Source organism: Salmo salar, chromosome 21, assembly GCF_965601325.2.
Source record: "Salmo salar chromosome 21, fSalSal1, whole genome shotgun sequence".
Lineage (NCBI taxonomy): Eukaryota > Metazoa > Chordata > Actinopteri > Salmoniformes > Salmonidae > Salmo > Salmo salar.
In genome coordinates, this window is record NC_138311.1 from 56,579,267 (window position 1) to 56,600,505 (window position 21,239).

Sequence of the window (21,239 nt, forward strand, 5' to 3'; positions counted from 1 at the left end):
TGTATTCAGCGCATGTGACAAATAACATTTGATTTGATGTCTTCCCAGGGAACAACCTGTGGAAAACATACAGACGTAAAGTATTTATTTTAAAGATACAGTAGATATTGTTTAAAAGCATATTGGTTTATTTCATAATCAATAGGACTATATAAATATTTTTATGTGTGGATCATCCTTTCCAGTATTGACTCCTGCTCAGCATTCTTTGGAACAAAAGTGGACGCTGCCGTGCGTCAGCGAGCGCACATGAGCACACAGCTCTTCCTGCCCTTGACAACCAGGTAACCTCTTATCCCCATCCTCACGCTGCACCGGGTTCCTTTAGAGCCCACCCTCTCTCTCTCTCTCTAACTCCCCCCTCTCCCCCTTAGTTTACTGGCATGTCAGAGCCTGTGGGATGGAGTTACTGTTGCACAGTACTCTCCATCAGGCAGCCGCTCTGAGCCCTTTGAAGTCCTCGTTTTTAATGTAGAGAGCTGCATCTCACACATTTGATAAGACACTTAGTTTGGAGCCGTCGAGTAAGCGTCTACAGAGAGTTTACTATGCCAAAATAAACGTGTAGCCTACATTTAAGTTTTGGAAAGTGGTAGCCTTTAATTGAGAGAGTTTATTAAAAAAATATATATATATATTTAATAATAAGTGGAATAAATACATTGGCACGCGCGTAATGGCAAATCTTTTTTCCAACAAAACCATGAGGCTCAAGTGGATGCGCATGTCTCTTTTGATCTTGGTTTTATTCCTGGGTGACTCCCGCGGTTCCCAGGTGAAGTTTGGCCGCTTGGATCGGTGGGTGAAGACCGGGTTTCAGTACCTGAAGTTAAACCTGTGCCGCAGGGTGTCTCTGTCTGAGGGCGAATGTAAGCGGCTGTCCCATCTTCAACTCAGCGGGGTGGCCGTGTACGTCTCCGAACCAAACTCCGAGAAAGTACTCGCCATTCTCCCAGATTCCTATTCTTCGGGGATGCTACCGCCGAAGCAAGGAGGTTATGGTATGAGTTCGGTACTGGAGGACAGTAGAAGACATCAGGATTTCTTCCCGGGATCGACTGTTCATGATGCGGTGTTGGTGTTAGATCCCAGTCCCGGAGAGAGTTTCGGACACCCCGTGGTTCTCTTTTATGTGGACCTAAACACGACCAAGAAAAAATGTGCACACATGGATGGAATTTATTTAGGTAAGAACAAATTCATTGTAATAGGTTTACTTTGAAAAAAATAAACGTTTAATTAATATGGATATCTCAATGTATAACTTTATTATTTTAATAAAAGTTGTTTTCTTATAAGTAGCTCACTGGGCACAGACATCAATTCAATGTCTATTCCTCGTTGGGTGGAAACAGCGTTGATTCAACCAGTGTGTACCCAGTCGGAGGGTAAATGTCCACATTTTATTCTACAATAACGTTTTGAAAGGCTGTCCCATTTAAAGATGAATTAGCCTAATTGTAAGGTCAAATGTAAGTCTTAAACTCTTTAACTGTCCCTTCTTGAAAAACATGTTTTAAAAAAATAAATAAAATCGTATTTCTAACATTGCAAATAAGAACTTCCCCCCCCCTAAAAAAAAAACTGTTTCAACTTGATGTTTCTTTAGGAAATAACAGAACTCTACCACGCAGTTAAGAATTCATAATAGGGTCATATCAGCACTGCCTTATTCGAATGGCAATTTGTGCCGGCCTAGCATTTTTTACTCATCACAAAAAAAATTCTCTAGGTTAGCTTCAATGACTTGTATAGGTAGGTAAGTATCGGTAAATGAGGACTGGTGACAATTTTTTTTAACAAATTATGATCATTTAGTATGTCCAAACATGAATATTCAACTACATTGAAGTTAATGCATTTTCAGTTGGTGTATAGTGCAATATCTCTTGTTCTATGACTATTATAGGGATTATATTATAGACGACTTTAAGTCTGAATATTAATTAATTGATCCCATGGGTCATGAAATGTGATTAAACCACTTTATATTAGCTAATAATATTGCACGTTGTCATAGTCACCTTGTTTGTTTTATCAACAGCCTGGTTGAGCACATTTTCCTAAAAATTGTAGTTTTTTTATTTATTTATTTTTTTAGATATTTTTCATAGTCCTTGAATGGTGCAATATTTGTCCCTCATCAACTAAAATTCCTACTTTTTTATTTATTTTTATCCCATATCTTTGGTGACTGACTTTGAGTGTTCTTACAACTCTCTGAATGGACAGAGTTAAGGGGTGCCACAACACTGGACTGCAGCAACCCCCCCCCCCCCCCCAATCAGGTTTAAGGTTTGTTTCATATCCATCTCTAAATCCATTGTCATAATATTCTCTACCAGCTGGTTGAAAATGTTCTTATTAAAGAAGGGCTTTATTAAGTACTGGTATTCCAGATCAGTTTATTGTAGAATATTTCTAAGGTGTGGTTTGATTGAATATAAGTACTGGTATTCCAGATTGTTGTAGAATATTTCTAAGGTGTGGTTTGATTGAATATAAGTACTGGTATTCCAGTTTGTTGTAGAATATTTCTAAGGTGTGGTTTGATTGAATATAAGTACTGGTATTCCAGTTTGTTGTAGAATATTTCTAAGGTGTGGTTTGATTGAATATAAGTACTGGTATTCCAGTTTATTGTAGAATATTTCTAAGGTGTGGTTTGATTGAATATAAGTACTGGTATTCCAGTTTGTTGTAGAATATTTCTAAGGTGTGGTTTGATTGAATATAAGTACTGGTATTCCAGTTTATTGTAGAATATTTCTAAGGTGTGGTTTGATTGAATATAAGTACTGGTATTCCAGTTTGTTGTAGAATATTTCTAAGGTGTGGTTTGATTGAATATAAGTACTGGTATTCCAGTTTATTGTAGAATATTTCTAAGGTTTGATTGAATATATATGTGATTTCCTACATGGAAAGCTTTTTCAACCGTTTATCAAGCCACTTGATCCACAGATATTCCCTACGGCTCAGGCTGTAAGAATGGGAGACCTCTCTTTTTTTCTTTTTAAATAAATAAATAAATTATCAAGTGTTTTTCAAATGGTCAGAAGTTACATAGCTTAACTCCTATAAGAGGGAGACCTTTTGTATTCTAACGAGGCTGTAAGGGGAAAATCTCTTACACACTGCAAAGACGCTGAAGGGTTGAGAGCATTGTGAGAGAACCGGAACGGGACAGTGTGTGTGTGTGTACTGTGTGTGTGTGTGTGTGTGTGTGTGTGTGTGTGTGTGTATACCATGTGTGCGCGCGCTTGCGTGGAAGTGTGTATGTGTGTGAGAGAGAGAGCGAGTGAGAGTTTGTAAGCAGTAAGCAACGTGAGAGAAGAGAGCTCTCAGGCACTGCCAGGTGGTGGACACCCTGCTGGGGTAGTAGAACGCTCAGATGCATGGCTGAACCCAGCCACAGTCACCAGTCATGTATTCACAGTAACACCTCTCCATTATTCATCTTGAGTGGATGCTGTCCTTAGCTAAAAGTTCAACACACTGTACTGTACCCATCCATTCCAGTCAACACCACCCAGACATTTCAGCCTCTCCACCCTGCTGGGACAAGAGGAAGGAGTTCCACAACTCTCAACTGTGTCTCTCTAACTGACCCTTTTAACTTCTCAGTCCTGCCCTGCCCCTCACACTCCAGTCTAGTACATGACAGTCCTGCCCTGCCCCTCACACTCCAGTCTAGTACATGACAATCCTGCCCTGCCCCTCACACTCCAGTCTAGTACATGACAGTCCAGCCCTGCCCCTCACACTCCAGTCTACTACATGACAGTCCTGCCCTGCCCCTAACACTCCAGTCTAGTACATGACAGCCCTGCCTTGCCCCTCACACTCCAGTCTAGTACATGACAGTCCTGCCCTGCCCCTCACACTCCAGTCTAGTACATGACAGTCCTGCCTTGCCCCTCACACTCCAGTCTAGTACATGACAGTCCTGCCCTGCCCCTCACACTCCAGTCTAGTACATGACAGTCCAGCCCTGCCCCTCACACTCCAGTCTAGTACATGACAGTCCTGCCCCTCACACTCCAGTCTAGTACATGACAGCCCTGCCCCTCACACTCCAGTCTAGTACATGACAGTCCTGCCCTGCCCCTCACACTCCAGTCTAGTACATGACAGTCCTGCCCTGCCCCTCACACTCCAGTCTAGTACATGACAGTCCTGCCCTGCCCCTCACACTCCAGTCTAGTACATGACAGTCCTGCCCTGCACCTCACACTCCAGTCTAGTACATGACAGTCCTGCCCTGCCCCTCACACTCCAGTCTAGTACATGACAGTCCTGCCCTGCCCCTCACACTCCAGTCTAGTACATGACAGTCCTGCCCTGCCCCTCACACTCCAGTCTAGTACATGACAGTCCTGCCTTGCCCCTCACACTCCAGTCTAGTACATGACAGTCCTGCCCTGCCCCTCACACTCCAGTCTAGTACATGACAGTCCTGCCCTGCCCCTCACACTCCAGTCTAGTACATGACAGTCCTGCCTTGCCCCTCACACTCCAGTCTAGTACATGACAGTCCTGCCCTGCCCCTCACACTCCAGTCTAGTACATGACAGTCCTGCCCTGCACCTCACACTCCAGTCTAGTACATGACAGTCCTGCCTTGCCCCTCACACTCCAGTCTAGTACATGACAGTCCTGCCCTGCCCCTCACACTCCAGTCTAGTACATGACAGTCCTGCACTGCCCCTCACACTCCAGTCTAGTACATGACAGTCCTGCCCTGCCCCTCACACTCCAGTCTAGTACATGACAGTCCTGCCCTGCCCCTCACACTCCAGTCTAGTACATGACAGTCCTGCCCTGCCCCTCACACTCCAGTCTAGTACATGACAGTCCTGCCCTGCACCTCACACTCCAGTCTAGTACATGACAGTCCTGCCCTGCCCCTCACACTCCAGTCTAGTACATGACAGCCCTGCCCCTCACACTCCAGTCTAGTACATGACAGTCCTGCCCTGCCCCTCACACTCCAGTCTAGTACATGACAGTCCTGCCCTGCCCCTCACACTCCAGTCTAGTACATGACAGTCCTGCCTTGCCCCTCACACTCCAGTCTAGTACATGACAGTCCTGCCTTGCCCCTCACACTCCAGTCTAGTACATGACAGTCCTACCTTGCCCCTCACACTCCAGTCTAGTACATGACAGTCCTGCCCTGCCCCTCACACTCCAGTCTAGTACATGACAGTCCTGCCCTGCCCCTCACACTCCAGTCTAGTACATGACAGTCCTGCCTTGCCCCTCACACTCCAGTCTAGTACATGACAGTCCTGCCTTGCCCCTCACACTCCAGTCTAGTACATGACAGTCCTACCTTGCCCCTCACACTCCAGTCTAGTACATGACAGTCCTGCCCTGCCCCTCACACTCCAGTCTAGTACATGACAGTCCTGCCCTGCCCCTCACACTCCAGTCTAGTACATGACAGTCCTGCCCTGCCCCTCACACTCCAGTCTAGTACATGACAGTCCTGCCTTGCCCCTCACACTCCAGTCTAGTACATGACAGTCCTGCCCTGCCCCTCACACTCCAGTCTAGTACATGACAGTCCTTCCCTGCCCCTCACACTCCAGTCTAGTACATGACAGACACGCCCCTCACACTCCAGTCTAGTACATGACAGTCCTGCCTTGCCCCTCACACTCCAGTCTAGTACATGACAGCCCTGCCCCTCACACTCCAGTCTAGTACATGACAGTCCTGCCTTGCCCCTCACACTCCAGTCTAGTACATGACAGTCCTGCCCTGCCCCTCACACTCCAGTCTAGTACATGACAGTCCTGCCCTGCCCCTCACACTCCAGTCTAGTACATGACAGTCCTGCCCCTCACACTCCAGTCTAGTACATGACAGTCCTGCCCTGCCCTTCACACTCCAGTCTAGTACATGACAGTCCTGCCCTGCCCCTCACACTCCAGTCTAGTACATGACAGTCCTGCCCTGCCCCTCACACTCCAGTCTAGTACATGACAGTCCTGCCCTGCCCCTCACACTCCAGTCTAGTACATGACACTCCTGCCGCTCACACTCCAGTCTAGTACATGACAGTCTTGCCCCTCACACTCCAGTCTAGTACATGACAGTCTTGCCCCTCACACTCCAGTCTAGTACATGACAGTCCTGCCCCTCACACTCCAGTCTAGTACATGACACTCCTGCACCTCACACTCCAGTCTAGTACATGACACTCCTGCCCCTCACACTCCAGTCTAGTACATGACAGTCCAGCCCTGCCCCTCACACTCCAGTCTAGTACATGACAGTCCTGCCCCCCCTCCGTCGACGACGTCCCAGCCCGCCCCTCCCTCCAGCAGTACATGACAGTCCTGCCTTGACCCTCACACTCCAGTCTAGCTGCAGCCGCCCTGCCACAGTCCTGCCCTTCACACTCCAGTCTAGTACATGACAGTCCTGCCCTGCCCTGCCCCTCACACTCCAGTCTAGTACATGACAGTCCTGCCCCTCACACTCCAGTCTAGTACATGACAGCCCTGCCCCTCACACTCCAGTCTAGTACATGACAGCCCTGCCCCTCACACTCCAGTCTAGTACATGACAGTCCTGCCCCTCACACTCCAGTCTAGTACATGACAGTCCTGCCCCTCACACTCCAGTCTAGTACATGACAGTCTTGCCCCTCACACTCCAGTCTAGTACATGACAGTCCTGCCCTGCCCCTCACACTCCAGTCTAGTACATGACAGCCCTGCCCCTCACACTCCAGTCTAGTACATGACAGTCCTGCCCCTCACACTCCAGTCTAGTACATGACAGTCCTGCCCCTCACACTCCAGTCTAGTACATGACAGCCCTGCCCCTCACACTCCAGTCTAGTACATGACAGCCCTGCCCCTCACACTCCAGTCTAGTACATGACAGTCCTGCCTTGCCCCTCACACTCCAGTCTAGTACATGACAGTCCTGCCTTGCCCCTCACACTCCAGTCTAGTACATGACAGTCCTGCCTTGCCCCTCACACTCCAGTCTAGTACATGACAGTCCTGCCTTGCCCCTCACACTCCAGTCTAGTACATGACAGTCCTGCCCCTCACACTCCAGTCTAGTACATGACAGTCCTGCCCCTCACACTCCAGTCTAGTACATGACAGTCCTGCCCCTCACACTCCAGTCTAGTACATGACAGTCCTGCCCTGCCCCTCACACTCCATTCTAGTACATGACAGTGGACAGACAGAGACCAATGTTGACAGGGTTCCAGGTTAATTATCAATACAGTCTGTGAGGGTCATCTATCTGTGATGGGCTTTTCTATATGTGAGGGTCAGTTATCTGTGATGGTCAGTTACCTGTGAGGATCAGCTACCTGTGAGGGCCAGCTACCTGTGAGGGTAAGCTACCTGTGAGGGTCATCTACGTGTAAGGGTCATCTACCTGTGAGGGTCAACTACCTGTGAGGGTCAGCTATCTGTGAGGGTCAGCTATCTGTGAGGGCGCTCGAGGGCCTATCTGTGAGGGTCAGCTGGAAGTGTTGTGGGGTTTTGCATGTGTCCAAGCTTGACCACCTCCTCTGAAGCTGAGAGGGAACATTAAGAGAGAGAGAGTGCACCACCCAGGTCTTTTTGTGTTCAATATAACGAGACCCAGGAAATGGGTTAGTGACCACAGTTAAACAACAGGAAATGGGTTAGTTACCACAGTGAGCAACATGAAATGGGTTAGTTACCACAGTGAGCAACAGGGAACGGGTTAGTGACCACAGTTAACAACAGGGAACGGGTTAGTTACCACAGTTAACAACAGGGAACGGGTTAGTTACCACAGTTAACAACATGGAATGGGTTAGTTACCACAGTTAACAACATGGAATGGGTTAGTTACCACAGTGAGCAACATGAAATGGGTTAGTTACCACAGTGAGCAACATGAAATGGGTTAGTTACCACAGTGAGCAACATGAAATGGGTTAGTTACCACAGTGAGCAACATGAAATGGGTTAGTTACCACAGTGAGCAACATGGAGCGGGTGTCACGGACTGTCGAAAGGAGCAGACCAAAGTGCAGCGTGGCTGTAGTTCAACATTTTATTAAATCCGTGAAACTTTGCAAAAAACATAAATAACTGAATTAACAAAACAACAAACCGTGACACAGAGAGAAACAAACACTACTCAAAATATAGTCACCCACAAAATCAGGTGGGACAAACATCAGCTTAAATATGACCTCCAATTAGAGACAACGACGACCAGCTGCCTCTAATTGGAGATCATACCAAACAAAACCAACCTAGAAATACAAAACTAGAAACTGAACATAGAAATACAAAACATAGACAAACACCCCCTGTCACGCCCTGACCTACTCTACCATAGAAAATAACCACTACTATGGTCAGGATGTGACAACGGGTTAGTTACCACAGTTAACAACATGAAACGGGTTAGTTACCACAGTTAACAACATGGAACAGGTTAGTTACCACAGTTAACTTCTATGGGTTAGGTGGGACGCTAGCGTACACACAATCAACAGCCAGTGAAATAACATGGCGCGAAATACAAAACAGCAAAAATCTCATCATTTCATTTTCTCAAACAATCAACTATTTTACACCATTTTAAAGATAAACTTCTCTTTATCTAACCACATTGTCCGATTTCAAAAAGGCTTTACGGTGAAAGCATAAAATTAGATTGTGTTAGGACATAAACTTCACAAGAAAAACCACACAGCCATTTTCCAAGCAAGGACATGCTTCACAACAACCAAAAATACAGCTAAAATATTCACTAACCTTTGATGATCTTCATCAGATGGCTCTCATAGGACTTCATGTTACACAATACATGTATGTTTTGCTCGATAAAGTTCATATTTATATCCAAAAACCCCATTTTACATTGGCGGGTGATGTTCAGAAAATGTATTTCCACCAAAACTTCCAGTGAATGAGCACATCAATTTACAAAAATACTCATCATAAACGTTGATAAAATTTACAACAGTTATTGAAAGAATTATAGATATACTTCTCCTTAATGCAACCGCTGTGTCAGATTTTAAAATAGCTTTACGGAGAAAGCACATTTTTCAATATTCTGAGTACATAGTTCAACCATCAAAGCAAGCTATACAGATACCCGCCAAGTTCTGGGGTCAACTAAACTCAGAATTAGTATTATAAATATTCTCTTACCTTTGCTGATCTTCGTCAGAATGCACTCCCAGGACTCCTACTTCCACAAGAAATGTTATTTTTGTTTGAAATACTCCATATTTATGTCCAAATACCTCTGTTTTGTTCGTGCGTTCAGATCACTATCCAAAGGCATAACGCGCGAGCGTAAATCCAGACACGAAAAGTCAAATAGTTCCATTACCGTTCGTAGAAACATGTCAAACGTTGTTTACAATCAATCCTTAGGGTCTTTTTAACTTAAAACGTTGATAATATTCCAACCGGACAATAGCGTATTCATTACAGAGGAGAAAAAAAAGGAGGGGCGCGCCAAACGTGCCTGCGCAGTAAACAACTCACTGGTCCCAGGCAGTCCACTCATTGACTGAGCTCCTATTTTCTGCCCAGTAACAGGAAAAGGATGAAACACGTTTCTAAAGGCTGTTGACAGCCAATGGAAGCCTTAGGAAGTGCAACGTGACCCCACAGACACTGCCCAGTCAAAACTGTTCGCTGCTCTGGCACCCCAATGGTGGAACAAGCTCCCTCACGACGCCAGGACAGCGGAGTCAATCACCACCTTCCGGAGACACCTGAAACCCCACCTCTTCAACGAATACCTGGGATAGGATAAAGTAATCCTTCTAACCCCCCCCTTAAAAGATTTAGATGCACTATTGTAAAGTGGTTGTTCCACTGGATATTATAGGTGTATGCACCAATTTGTAAGTCGCTCTGGATAAGAGCGTCTGCTAAATGACTAAAATGTAAAATGTAAAATGTAGTTTCGATAGGGATTCAAAAGAAAACTTCAATTCTCAGATTTCCCACTTCCTGGTTGGATTTTTCTCAGGTTTTTGCCTGTCATATGAGTTCTGTTATACTCACAGACATCATTCAAACAGTTCTAGAAACTTCAGAGTGTTTTCTATTCAAATCTACTAATAATATGCAAATATTTGACTCTGGGCCCGAGTATTAGGCAGATTACTCTGGGCACGCTTTTCATCCGAAAATGAAAATACTGCCCCCTATACCTTAAAGTTAACACACACTTTCTCTCTTAGTGAGTGTTCATCTTGCATGACCGGTCCATTGAGCTCTCTCCCAACTTTCGTCAAAAATATATAAATACACATTTTAATATTTTAGTTTTTTTTGTGTTACAATAAAAACATACATAGACAAAGAGACAGGACAACTCAACATTTCCACTAACCTGAATGGCATCACACTTGCTCAAATCCACGTGTCCCACCGTATTCACCCCAATGCTGTTTCTCTCTGCCCCGTATGTCTCATGAAACATATGTCAAGTCAGCTTTGTCTTGTTAAACACAGACGCAGGCTGTGGACATGGGGAGCCTGTGCTGTGGACATGGGGGGCCTGGGCTGTGGACATGGGAGTGTGTTGTGTTGAGTTGTGTTTTGATATGTGATGTGCTTTGATATGTGTTGTGTTGTGTTTTGATATGTGTTGTGTTGTGTTTTGATATGTGTTGTGTTTTGATATGTGTTGTGTTGTGTTTTGATATGTGATGTGCTTTGATATGTGTTGTGTTGTGTTTTGATATGTGATGTGCTTTGATATGTGTTGTGTTGTGTTTTGATATGTGTTGTGTTTTGATATGTGTTGTGTTTCGATATGTGTTGTGTTTTGATATGTGTTGTGTTGTGATATGTGTTGTGTTTTGATATGTGATGTGCTTTGATATGTGTTGTGTTGTGTTTTGATATGTGATGTGCTTTGATATGTGTTGTGTTGTGTTTTGATATGTGTTGTGTTTTGATATGTGTTGTGTTGTGATATGTGTTGTGTTGTGATATGTGTTGTATTTTGATATGTGTTGTGTTTTGATATGTGTTGTGTTTTGATATGTGTTGTGTTTTGATATGTGTTGTGTTGTGTTTTGATATGTGTTGTGTTGTGTTTTGATATGTGATGTGCTTTGATATGTGTTGTGTTGTGTTTTGATATGTGATGTGCTTTGATATGTGTTGTGTTGTGTTTTGATATGTGTTGTGTTGTGATATGTGTTGTGTTGTGATATGTGTTGTGTTGTGATATGTGTTGTGTTTTGATATGTGTTGTATTTTGATATGTGTTGTGTTTTGATATGTGTTGTGTTTTGATATGTGTTGTGTTTTGATATGTGTTGTGTTTTGATATGTGTTGTGTTGTGTTTTGATATGTGATGTGCTTTGACATGTGTTGTGTTGTGTTTTGATATGTGATGTGCTTTGATATGTGTTGTGTTGTTGTTGTCTCACCTGACATGATCTGTGTTGTTGTTGTTGTCTCCAGGAGAGGAGTGTCTGACCCTGGCCCTAAAGAGTCGCTGTCAGAACCAGCTGAAGCGTCGTCAGAGCGGCAGCGAGCGGCCGGCGGGGAACGGGCGCGCCCGCAGGGCTACTGCGGCGAGGCCCAGGAGCGGCCCAGGGAGGGTGGAGCGCAGCGGCGGTCTCTGTGAGATACATTTCCTTCCCATGGTGATCGAGGTCAGGGATAACAACCGGACGCAGAGGCTACGTTGCGTGGGTGAGTTGATGACCACCTAAAAGGTTTTCAAGTAGACTGGTTCCAGAACTGTTTGTCTCCCCTCTTTCGTTTTGACGAAACAGCACAAGCAGATCTGGGATCAGGCTAGGAGTACATAATATTATCCAACATGGGAGACACAACGCTGTAGTGACGTTAGCTTGATGTGACTGGAGCTCGGCAGAGAAATCTGTCTGATTCGTACGCCTCTATGGCAACCAAGAGGATGAGTACGTCAACTGCAGTCTCTATCTCTACACCATGTGACGTGATGATGTTGTGTGAGTTTACAGACCACCCAGATTTTGCCCAGTGTCCCCAGCCTCTGCCCCTCACCAGCCCCAACATGCCAGTGTCCAGCTGTGAGCTCAACAAGAACACCAGGCGATGCCACCAGCAGCCACTGGCTACACACCTGTCCTGTCGCCTCTACCAGACCTGTGACCATGCTATACTACTCTCAGGTAGGTGACACCTGGCAGCTCAGACCTGTGACCAAACTGTACGAATCTCAGGTAGGTTACACCTGGCAGGTCACAACACCTCCTCTTTACAGACCAACACCTCCTCTTTACAGACCAACACCTCCTCTTTACAGACCAACACCTCCTCTGTACAGACCAACACCTCCTCTTTACAGACCAACACCTCCTCTTTACAGACAACCACCTCCTCTTTACAGACCAACACCACCTCTTTGCAGACCAATACCTCCACCTCTTTACAAACCAACACCTCCACCTCTTTACAGACCAACACCTCCTCTTTACAGACCAACACTTCCTCTTTACAGACCAACACCTCCTCTTTACAGACCACCACCTCCTCTTTACAGACCACCACCTCCTCTTTACAGACCAACACCTCCACCTCCTCTTTACAGACCAACACCACCTCTTTTCAGACCAACACCTCCTCTTTACAGACCACCACCTCCTCTTTACAGACAAACACCTCCTCTTTACAGACCAACACCACCTCTTTACAGACCAACACCTCCTCTTTACAGACCAACACCTCCTCTTTACAGACCAACACCACCTCTTTACAGACCAACACCTCCTCTTTACAGACCAACACCACCTCTTTACAGACCACCACCTCCTCTTTACAGACCACCACCTCCTCTTTACAGACCAACACCTCCTCTTTACAGACCAACACCTCCTCTTTACAGACCACCACCTCCTCTTTACAGACCGACACCTCCTCTTTACAGACCAACACCTCCTCTTTACAGGCCACCACCTCCTCTTTACAGGCCAACACCTCCTCTTTACAGACCATCACCTCCTCTTTACAGACCACCACCTCCTCTTTACAGACAAACACCTCCTCTTTACAGACCAACACCTCCACTTTACAGACCAACACCTCCTCTTTACAGACCACCACCTCCTCTTTACAGACCACCACCTCCTCTTTACAGACCAACACCTCCACCTCCTCTTTACAGACCAACACCACCTCTTTTCAGACCAACACCTCCTCTTTACAGACCACCACCTCCTCTTTACAGACCAACACCTCCTCTTTACAGACCAACACCACCTCTTTACAGACCAACACCTCCTCTTTACAGACCAACACCTCCTCTTTACAGACCAACACCACCTCTTTACAGACCAACACCTCCTCTTTACAGACCAACACCTCCACCTCCTCTTTACAGTCCAACACCTCCTCTTTACAGACCAACACCTCCTCTTTACAGACCAACACCTCCTCTTTACAGACCAACACCTCCTCTTTACAGACCAACACCACCTCTTTGCAGACAACACCACCTCTTTACAGACCACCACCTCCTCTTTACAAACCACCACCTCCTCTTTACAGACCAACACCTCCTCTTTACAGACCAACACCACCTCTTTGCAGACAACACCACCTCTTTACAGGCCAACACTCTCCACTTTACAGACCAACACCTCCACTTTACAGACCAACACCTCCACTTTACAGACCAACACCTCCTCTTTACAGACCAACACCTCCTCTTTACAGACCACCACCTCCTCTTTACAGACCAACACCTCCTCTTTACAGACCAACACCTCCTCTTTACAGACCAACACCTCCTCTTTACAGACCACCACCTCCTCTTTACAGTCCAACACCTCCTCTTTACAGACCAACAACTCCTCTTTACAGACCAACACCTCCTCTTTACAGACCAACACCACCTCTTTGCAGACAACACCACCTCTTTACAGACCAACACCTCCTCTTTACAAACCAACACCTCCTCTTTACAGACCAACACCTCCTCTTTACAGGCCAACACCTCCTCTTTACAGACCACCACCTCCTCTTTACAGACCGACACCTCCTCTTTACAGACCACCACCTCCTCTTTACAGACCAACACCTCCTCTTTACAGACCACCACCTCCTCTTTACAGACCAACACCTCCTCTTTACAGACCAACACCTCCTCTTTACAGACCACCACCTCCTCTTTACAGACCGACACCTCCTCTTTACAGACCAACACCTCCTCTTTACAGGCCACCACCTCCTCTTTACAGGCCACCACCTCCTCTTTACAGACCACCACCTCCTCTTTACAGGCCAACACCTCCTCTTTACAGACCATCACCTCCTCTTTACAGACCACCACCTCCTCTTTACAGGCCAACACCTCCTCTTTACAGACCAACACCTCCTCTTTACAGACCACCACCTCCTCTTTACAGACCACCACCTCCTCTTTACACACCCTTAAATCAATATGTATGTGTGGGTGTGTGATATGTCCGTGTGTGCAGGTGGATGGCAGCAACAGATCACGTACCAGCGTCACGTTCAGAACCTGCAGCTCTTCTACAGAATGCTGAGGAACAACGGTTTCCACAGAGATCACATCAAGACCTTCTTCGCTGGGAACGGACAGCTCTCAGGTGGGATAGGACAGACAGGACAGACAGGACACAGGACACACACTGCCTGATAAACGCCCCTCTCTAACCTCCTCTCCATCCCTGTCTCTCTACAGAGGAGGCAGAATGGGTATACCCGGCTACAGAGAAACGAGTGATAAGGAACCACATATCCTATATCTGTGGTAAGCAGCACTGTGCAGACTCCCTGGTGCTCTACCTCAACAGCCCCACCAGGAACGACGGGACCATGCTGCTCTGGGACGGCAACTACAACGGCATAGTGAGTATAGATAGATTACTATAGACGGATAAATAGTTAGACGGATAAATTGTTAAATGATACCTCTTCCATGCCAGTAAGCTAGAAACCCAAGAATGAATTTGAAACTAATTATTCACCATGGAAACCGTACACAGAATTCCAACGAGTCCTTTACTTCCCTATGCATCAACACAACGAGGGACTGGATTACTATAGTTAGAAGATACCTAATTCTAGATTACTGTAACACAATAACAGCAACTATGCCTCCTGTAGTCTCTAACTGACTCCATCCTGTAGTCTCTAACTGACTCCCATCCTGTAGTCTCTAACTGACTCCCATCCTGTAGTCTCTAACTGACTCCATCCTGTAGTCTCTAACTGACTCCCATCCTGTAGTCTCTAACTGACTCCATCCTGTAGTCTCTAACTGACTCCATCCTGTAGTCTCTAACTGACTCCATCCTGTAGTCTCTAACTGACTCCATCCTGTAGTCACTAACTGACTCCATCCTGTAGTCTCTAACTGACTCCATCCTGTAGTCACTAACTGACTCCCATCCTGTAGTCTCTAACTGACTCCCATCCTGTAGTCTCTAACTGACTCCATCCTGTAGTCTCTAACTGACTCCATCCTGTAGTCTCTAACTGACTCCATCCTGTAGTCTCTAACTGACTCCATCCTGTAGTCACTAACTGACTCCATCCTGTAGTCACTAACTGACTCCATCCTGTAGTCTCTAACTGACTCCATCCTGTAGTCTCTAACTGACTCCATCCTGTAGTCTCTAACTGACTCCCATCCTGTAGTCACTAACTGACTCCCATCCTGTAGTCACTAACTGACTCCCATCCTGTAGTCTCTAACTGACTCCATCCTGTAGTCTCTAACTGACTCCCATCCTGTAGTCTCTAACTGACTCCATCCTGTAGTCTCTAACTGACTCCATCCTGTAGTCTCTAACTGACTCCATCCTGTAGTCTCTAGCTGACTCCCATCCTGTAGTCTCTAACTGACTCCATCCTGTAGTCTCTAACTGACTCCCATCCTGTAGTCTCTAACTGACTCCATCCTGTAGTCTCTAACTGACTCCATCCTGTAGTCTCTAACTGACTCCATCCTGTAGTCTCTAACTGACTCCCATCCTGTAGTCTCTAACTGACTCCATCCTGTAGTCACTAACTGACTCCATCCTGTAGTCTCTAACTGACTCCATCCTGTAGTCTCTAACTGACTCCATCCTGTAGTCTCTAACTGACTCCCATCCTGTAGTCTCTAACTGACTCCATCCTGTAGTCACTAACTGACTCCATCCTGTAGTCTCTAACTGACTCCATCCTGTAGTCTCTAACTGACTCCATCCTGTAGTCTCTAACTGACTCCATCCTGTAGTCTCTAACTGACTCCCATCCTGTAGTCACTAACTGACTCCATCCTGTAGTCTCTAACTGACTCCATCCTGTAGTCTCTAACTGACTCCATCCTGTAGTCTCTAACTGACTCCATCCTCTAGTCTCTAACTGACTCCATCCTGTAGTCTCTAACTGACTCCATCCTGTAGTCTCTAACTGACTCCATCCTGTAGTCTCTAACTGACTCCATCCTGTAGTCTCTAGCTGACTCCATCCTGTAGTCTCTAACTGACTCCCATCCTGTAGTCTCTAACTGACTCCATCCTGTAGTCTCTAACTGACTCCCATCCTGTAGTCTCTAACTGACTCCATCCTGTAGTCTCTAACTGACTCCATCCTGTAGTCTCTAACTGACTCCATCCTGTAGTCTCTAACTGACTCCATCCTGTAGTCTCTAACTGACTCCATCCTGTAGTCTCTAACTGACTCCATCCTGTAGTCTCTAACTGACTCCATCCTGTAGTCTCTAACTGACTCCCATCCTGTAGTCTCTAACTGACTCCATCCTGTAGTCTCTAACTGACTCCATCCTGTAGTCTCTAACTGACTCCATCCTGTAGTCTCTAACTGACTCCATCCTGTAGTCTCTAACTGACTCCCATCCTGTAGTCTCTAACTGACTCCATCCTGTAGTCTCTAACTGACTCCATCCTGTAGTCTCTAACTGACTCCATCCTGTAGTCTCTAACTGACTCCATCCTGTAGTCTCTAACTGACTCCCATCCTGTAGTCTCTAACTGACTCCATCCTGTAGTCTCTAACTGACTCCATCCTGTAGTCTCTAACTGACTCCCATCCTGTAGTCTCTAACTGACTCCATCCTGTAGTCTCTAACTGACTCCCATCCTGTAGTCTCTAACTGACTCCATCCTGTAGTCTCTAACTGACTCCCATCCTGTAGTCTCTAACTGACTCCATCCTGTAGTCTCTAACTGACTCCATCCTGTAGTCTCTAACTGACTCCATCCTGTAGTCTCTGACTCCATCCTGTAGTCTCTAACTGACTCCATCCTGTAGTCTCTAACTGACTCCATCCTGTAGTCTCTAACTGACTCCATCCTGTAGTCACTAACTGACTCCATCCTGTAGTCTCTAACTGACTCCATCCTGTAGTCTCTAACTGACTCCATCCTGTAGTCTCTAGCTGACTCCATCCTGTAGTCTCTAACTGACTCCATCCTGTAGTCTCTAACTGACTCCCATCCTGTAGTCTCTAACTGACTCCATCCTGTAGTCTCTAACTGACTCCATCCTGTAGTCTCTAACTGACTCCCATCCTGTAGTCTCTAACTGACTCCATCCTGTAGTCACTAACTGACTGCCTGTCAAAGACATTCATAAATTATTATAAAACTGATTGTTTGAATCCTGGATTCTTATTGTTTGATATGCGGGAGTTGTGGGACAACTACTCCTGCGAAATGCCTTGACGTGTTAATTTAAACTTATTATTCTTCTCTCGCCAACACTTTATTTTTCCATGCTACTATTTGGTTTGCAACAGTTGGGGGTTGTATAAAGCTACCTGTCTACCTCTATGACCTGTACAACAATGTATCATTTTCAAAATGCAATGCCAGTAAGCTAGAAACCCAAGAATGAATTTGAAACTAATTATTCACCATAGAAACCGTAAACACTCAGAATTCCATTCATTAATTGACCAGCACAGTGTGTTCAACATGAATTTAACATGGATTTTAATTAAAGAGTGGTGGGAACAGGAGATGGGAGGGGACGACAATCCCATAATAACCAGCCGACACGAACGAGTGTAGGACAATACCCTGGAAAAGAGCCTTATTGAAGCCAACACAGTGAAGCAGACGAACTGGGCACTGAAATGTTACAGCGACTGGCTCAAAGACATTTTTATTTATTTTACCTTTATTCATCTAGGTAAATCAGTTAAGAACAAATTCTTATTTACAATGACGGCCTACCCTCGGCCAAACCCGGACGATGCTGGGCCAATTATGCACCGCCCTATGGGACTCCCAATCACAGCCAGATATGACGCAGTCTGGATTCAAACCAGGGACTGTAGTGACGCCTTTAGCACTGAGATGTAGTGCCTTAGACCGCTGCGCCACTCGGGAATAAGAAAAGGGCATAGGTTTCTCTCTTGAGTCTGAGACAACGACAAAGGAACGGTTAAACACTATCCTGCGGGAGTTTTATGGGAGTGTGAGGAATACTAAGGGTAAAGTGCCGGGTTGAAACCGTTACATCAACGACCCTCACGGGTCTCCGTGCCGGGTTGAACCAAAACATCAACGACCCTCACGGGTCTCCGTGCCGGGTTGAAACCGTAACATCAACGACCCTCACGGGTCTCCGTGCCGGGTTGAAACCGTAACATCAACGACCCTCCTCAGAGTCTTTCATAAAACACACAAGGCTCAGATTGACCGCCCTACTGAAGCGTCGTACCAGTCGGCGCCACGTGAAAAGCAAGCTATTCACTGGGACAAGTGGGGACACTTCAGGCTGAGGAGAAAGGTTCACTCATCCCCATGTGCTATACTCGCTCATGGGGATGCATGCCTGGAGGCAAGGGAAATAAGGGAAATAATGTCTATGAGTGGCCAACGGTGTGTGAGAGGTCACTCAAGAGTTATAAGCAGCCTAACATGGAGAGCAGAAATTGCTGGAGTGCCACGGACAGTTCTTCCACTCCTGTCACCAACCAGGACCAGAACCAGGACAGTTCTTCCACTCCTGTCATCAACCAGGACCAGGACCACGGACAGTTCTTCCACTCCTGTCACCAACCAGGACCAGAACCAGGACAGTTCTTCCACTCCTGTCACCAACCAGGACCAGGACAGTTCTTCCACTCCTGTCACCAACCAGGACCAGAACCAGGACAGTTCTTCCACTCCTGTCATCAACCAGGACCAGGACCACGGACAGTTCTTCCACTCCTGTCACCAACCAGGACCAGAACCAGGACAGTTCTTCCACTCCTGTCATCAACCAGGACCAGGACCAGGACAATTCATCCACTCCTGTCATCAACCAGGACCAGGACCAGGACAGTTCTTCCACTCCTGTCACCAACCAGGACCAGGACAGTTCTTCCACTCCTGTCATCAACCAGGACCAGGAACACGGACAGTTCTTCCACTCCTGTCATCAACCAGGACCAGGACAGTTCTTCCACTCCTGTCATCAACCAGGACCAGGACCACAGACAGTTCTTCCACTCCTGTCACCAACCAGGACCAGAACCAGGACAGTTCTTCCACTCCTGTCACCAACCAGGACCAGGAACACGGACAGTTCTTCCACTCCTGTCATCAACCAGGACCAGGACCACGGACAGTTCTTCCACTCCTGTCATCAACCAGGACCAGGAACACGGACAGTTCTTCCACTCCTGTCACCAACCAGGACCAGGACAGTTCTTCCACTCCTGTCACCAACCAGGACCAGGACAGTTCTTCCACTCCTGTCACCAACCAGGACCAGGAACACGGACAGTTCTTCCACTCCTGTCATCAACCAGGACCAGGAACACGGACAGTTCTTCCACTCCTGTCACCAACCAGAACCAGGACCAGGACAGTTCTTCCACTCCTGTCATCAACCAGGACCAGGACAGTTCTTCCACTCCTGTCATCAACCAGGACCAGGACCACGGACAGTTCTTCCACTCCTGTCATCAACCAGGACCAGGACCACGGACAGTTCTTCCACTCCTGTCACCAACCAGGACCAGGACCAGGACAGTTCTTCCACTCCTGTCATTAACCCGGACCAGGACCAGGACAGTTCTTCCACTCCTGTCATCAACCAGGACCAGGAACACGGACAGTTCTTCCACTCCTGTCACCAACCAGGACCAGAACCAGGACAGTTCTTCCACTCCTGTCACCAACCAGAACCAGGACAGTTCTTCCACTCCTGTCACCAACCAGGACCAGAACCAGGACAGTTCTTCCACTCCTGTCATCAACCAGGACCAGGACCAGGACAGTTCTTCCACTCCTGTCATCAACCAGGACCAGGACAGTTCTTCCACTCCTGTCATCAACCAGGACCAGGACCACGGACAGTTCTTCCACTCCTGTCATCAACCAGGACCAGGACCACGGACAGTTCTTCCACTCCTGTCATCAACCAGGACCAGGACCACGGACAGTTCTTCCACTCCTGTCACCAACCAGGACCAGGACCAGGACAGTTCTTCCACTCCTGTCATCAACCAGGACCAGGACCACGGACAGTTCTTCCACTCCTGTCATCAACCAGGACCAGGACAGTTCTTCCACTCCTGTCATCAACCAGGACCAGGACCACGGAAGGTTCTTCCACTCCTGTCATCAACCAGGACCAGGACAGTTCTTCCACTCCTGTCATCAACCAGGACCAGGACCACGGACAGTTCTTCCACTCCTGTCATCAACCAGGACCAGGACCACGGACAGTTCTTCCACTCCTGTCACCAACCAGGACCAGGACCAGGACAGTTCTTCCACTCCTGTCATCAACCAGGACCAGGACCACGGACAGTTCTTCCACTCCTGTCATCAACCAGGACCAGGAACACGGACAGTTCTTCCACTCCTGTCACCAACCAGGACCAGAACCAGGACAGTTCTTCCACTCCTGTCATCAACCAGGACCAGGAACACGGACAGTTCTTCCACTCCTGTCACCAACCAGGACCAGGACAGTTCTTCCACTCCTGTCATCAACCAGGACCAGGAACACGGACAGTTCTTCCACTCCTGTCATCAACCAGGACCACGGACAGTTCTTCCACTCCTGTCATCAACCAGGACCAGGAACACGGACAGTTCTTCCACTCCTGTCACCAACCAGGACCAGGACAGTTCTTCCACTCCTGTCATCAACCAGGACCAGGAACACGGACAGTTCTTCCACTCCTGTCATCAACCAGGACCACGGACAGTTCTTCCACTCCTGTCACCAACCAGGACCAGGACCAGGACAGTTCTTCCACTCCT

At 46.9% G+C, this 21,239-nt stretch overlaps 1 protein-coding gene across 1 annotated transcript in view; it reads left to right on the forward strand.

Moving 5' to 3' along the window:
* The first annotated feature begins 433 nt into the window (after positions 1-433).
* si:ch211-67e16.11 (uncharacterized) overlaps positions 434-21,239 on the forward strand; it is a 37,495-nt gene continuing 16,689 nt past the window's right edge. Inside the window, exons 1-5 of the mRNA XM_045704924.2 lie at positions 434-1,187; positions 11,470-11,703; positions 11,997-12,167; positions 14,475-14,606; positions 14,702-14,868. Of these exons, the coding sequence (XP_045560880.1) occupies positions 677-1,187; positions 11,470-11,703; positions 11,997-12,167; positions 14,475-14,606; positions 14,702-14,868 (1,215 nt within the window). The 5' untranslated portion in view covers positions 434-676. The remainder of the gene's footprint in view (positions 1,188-11,469; positions 11,704-11,996; positions 12,168-14,474; positions 14,607-14,701; positions 14,869-21,239) is intronic.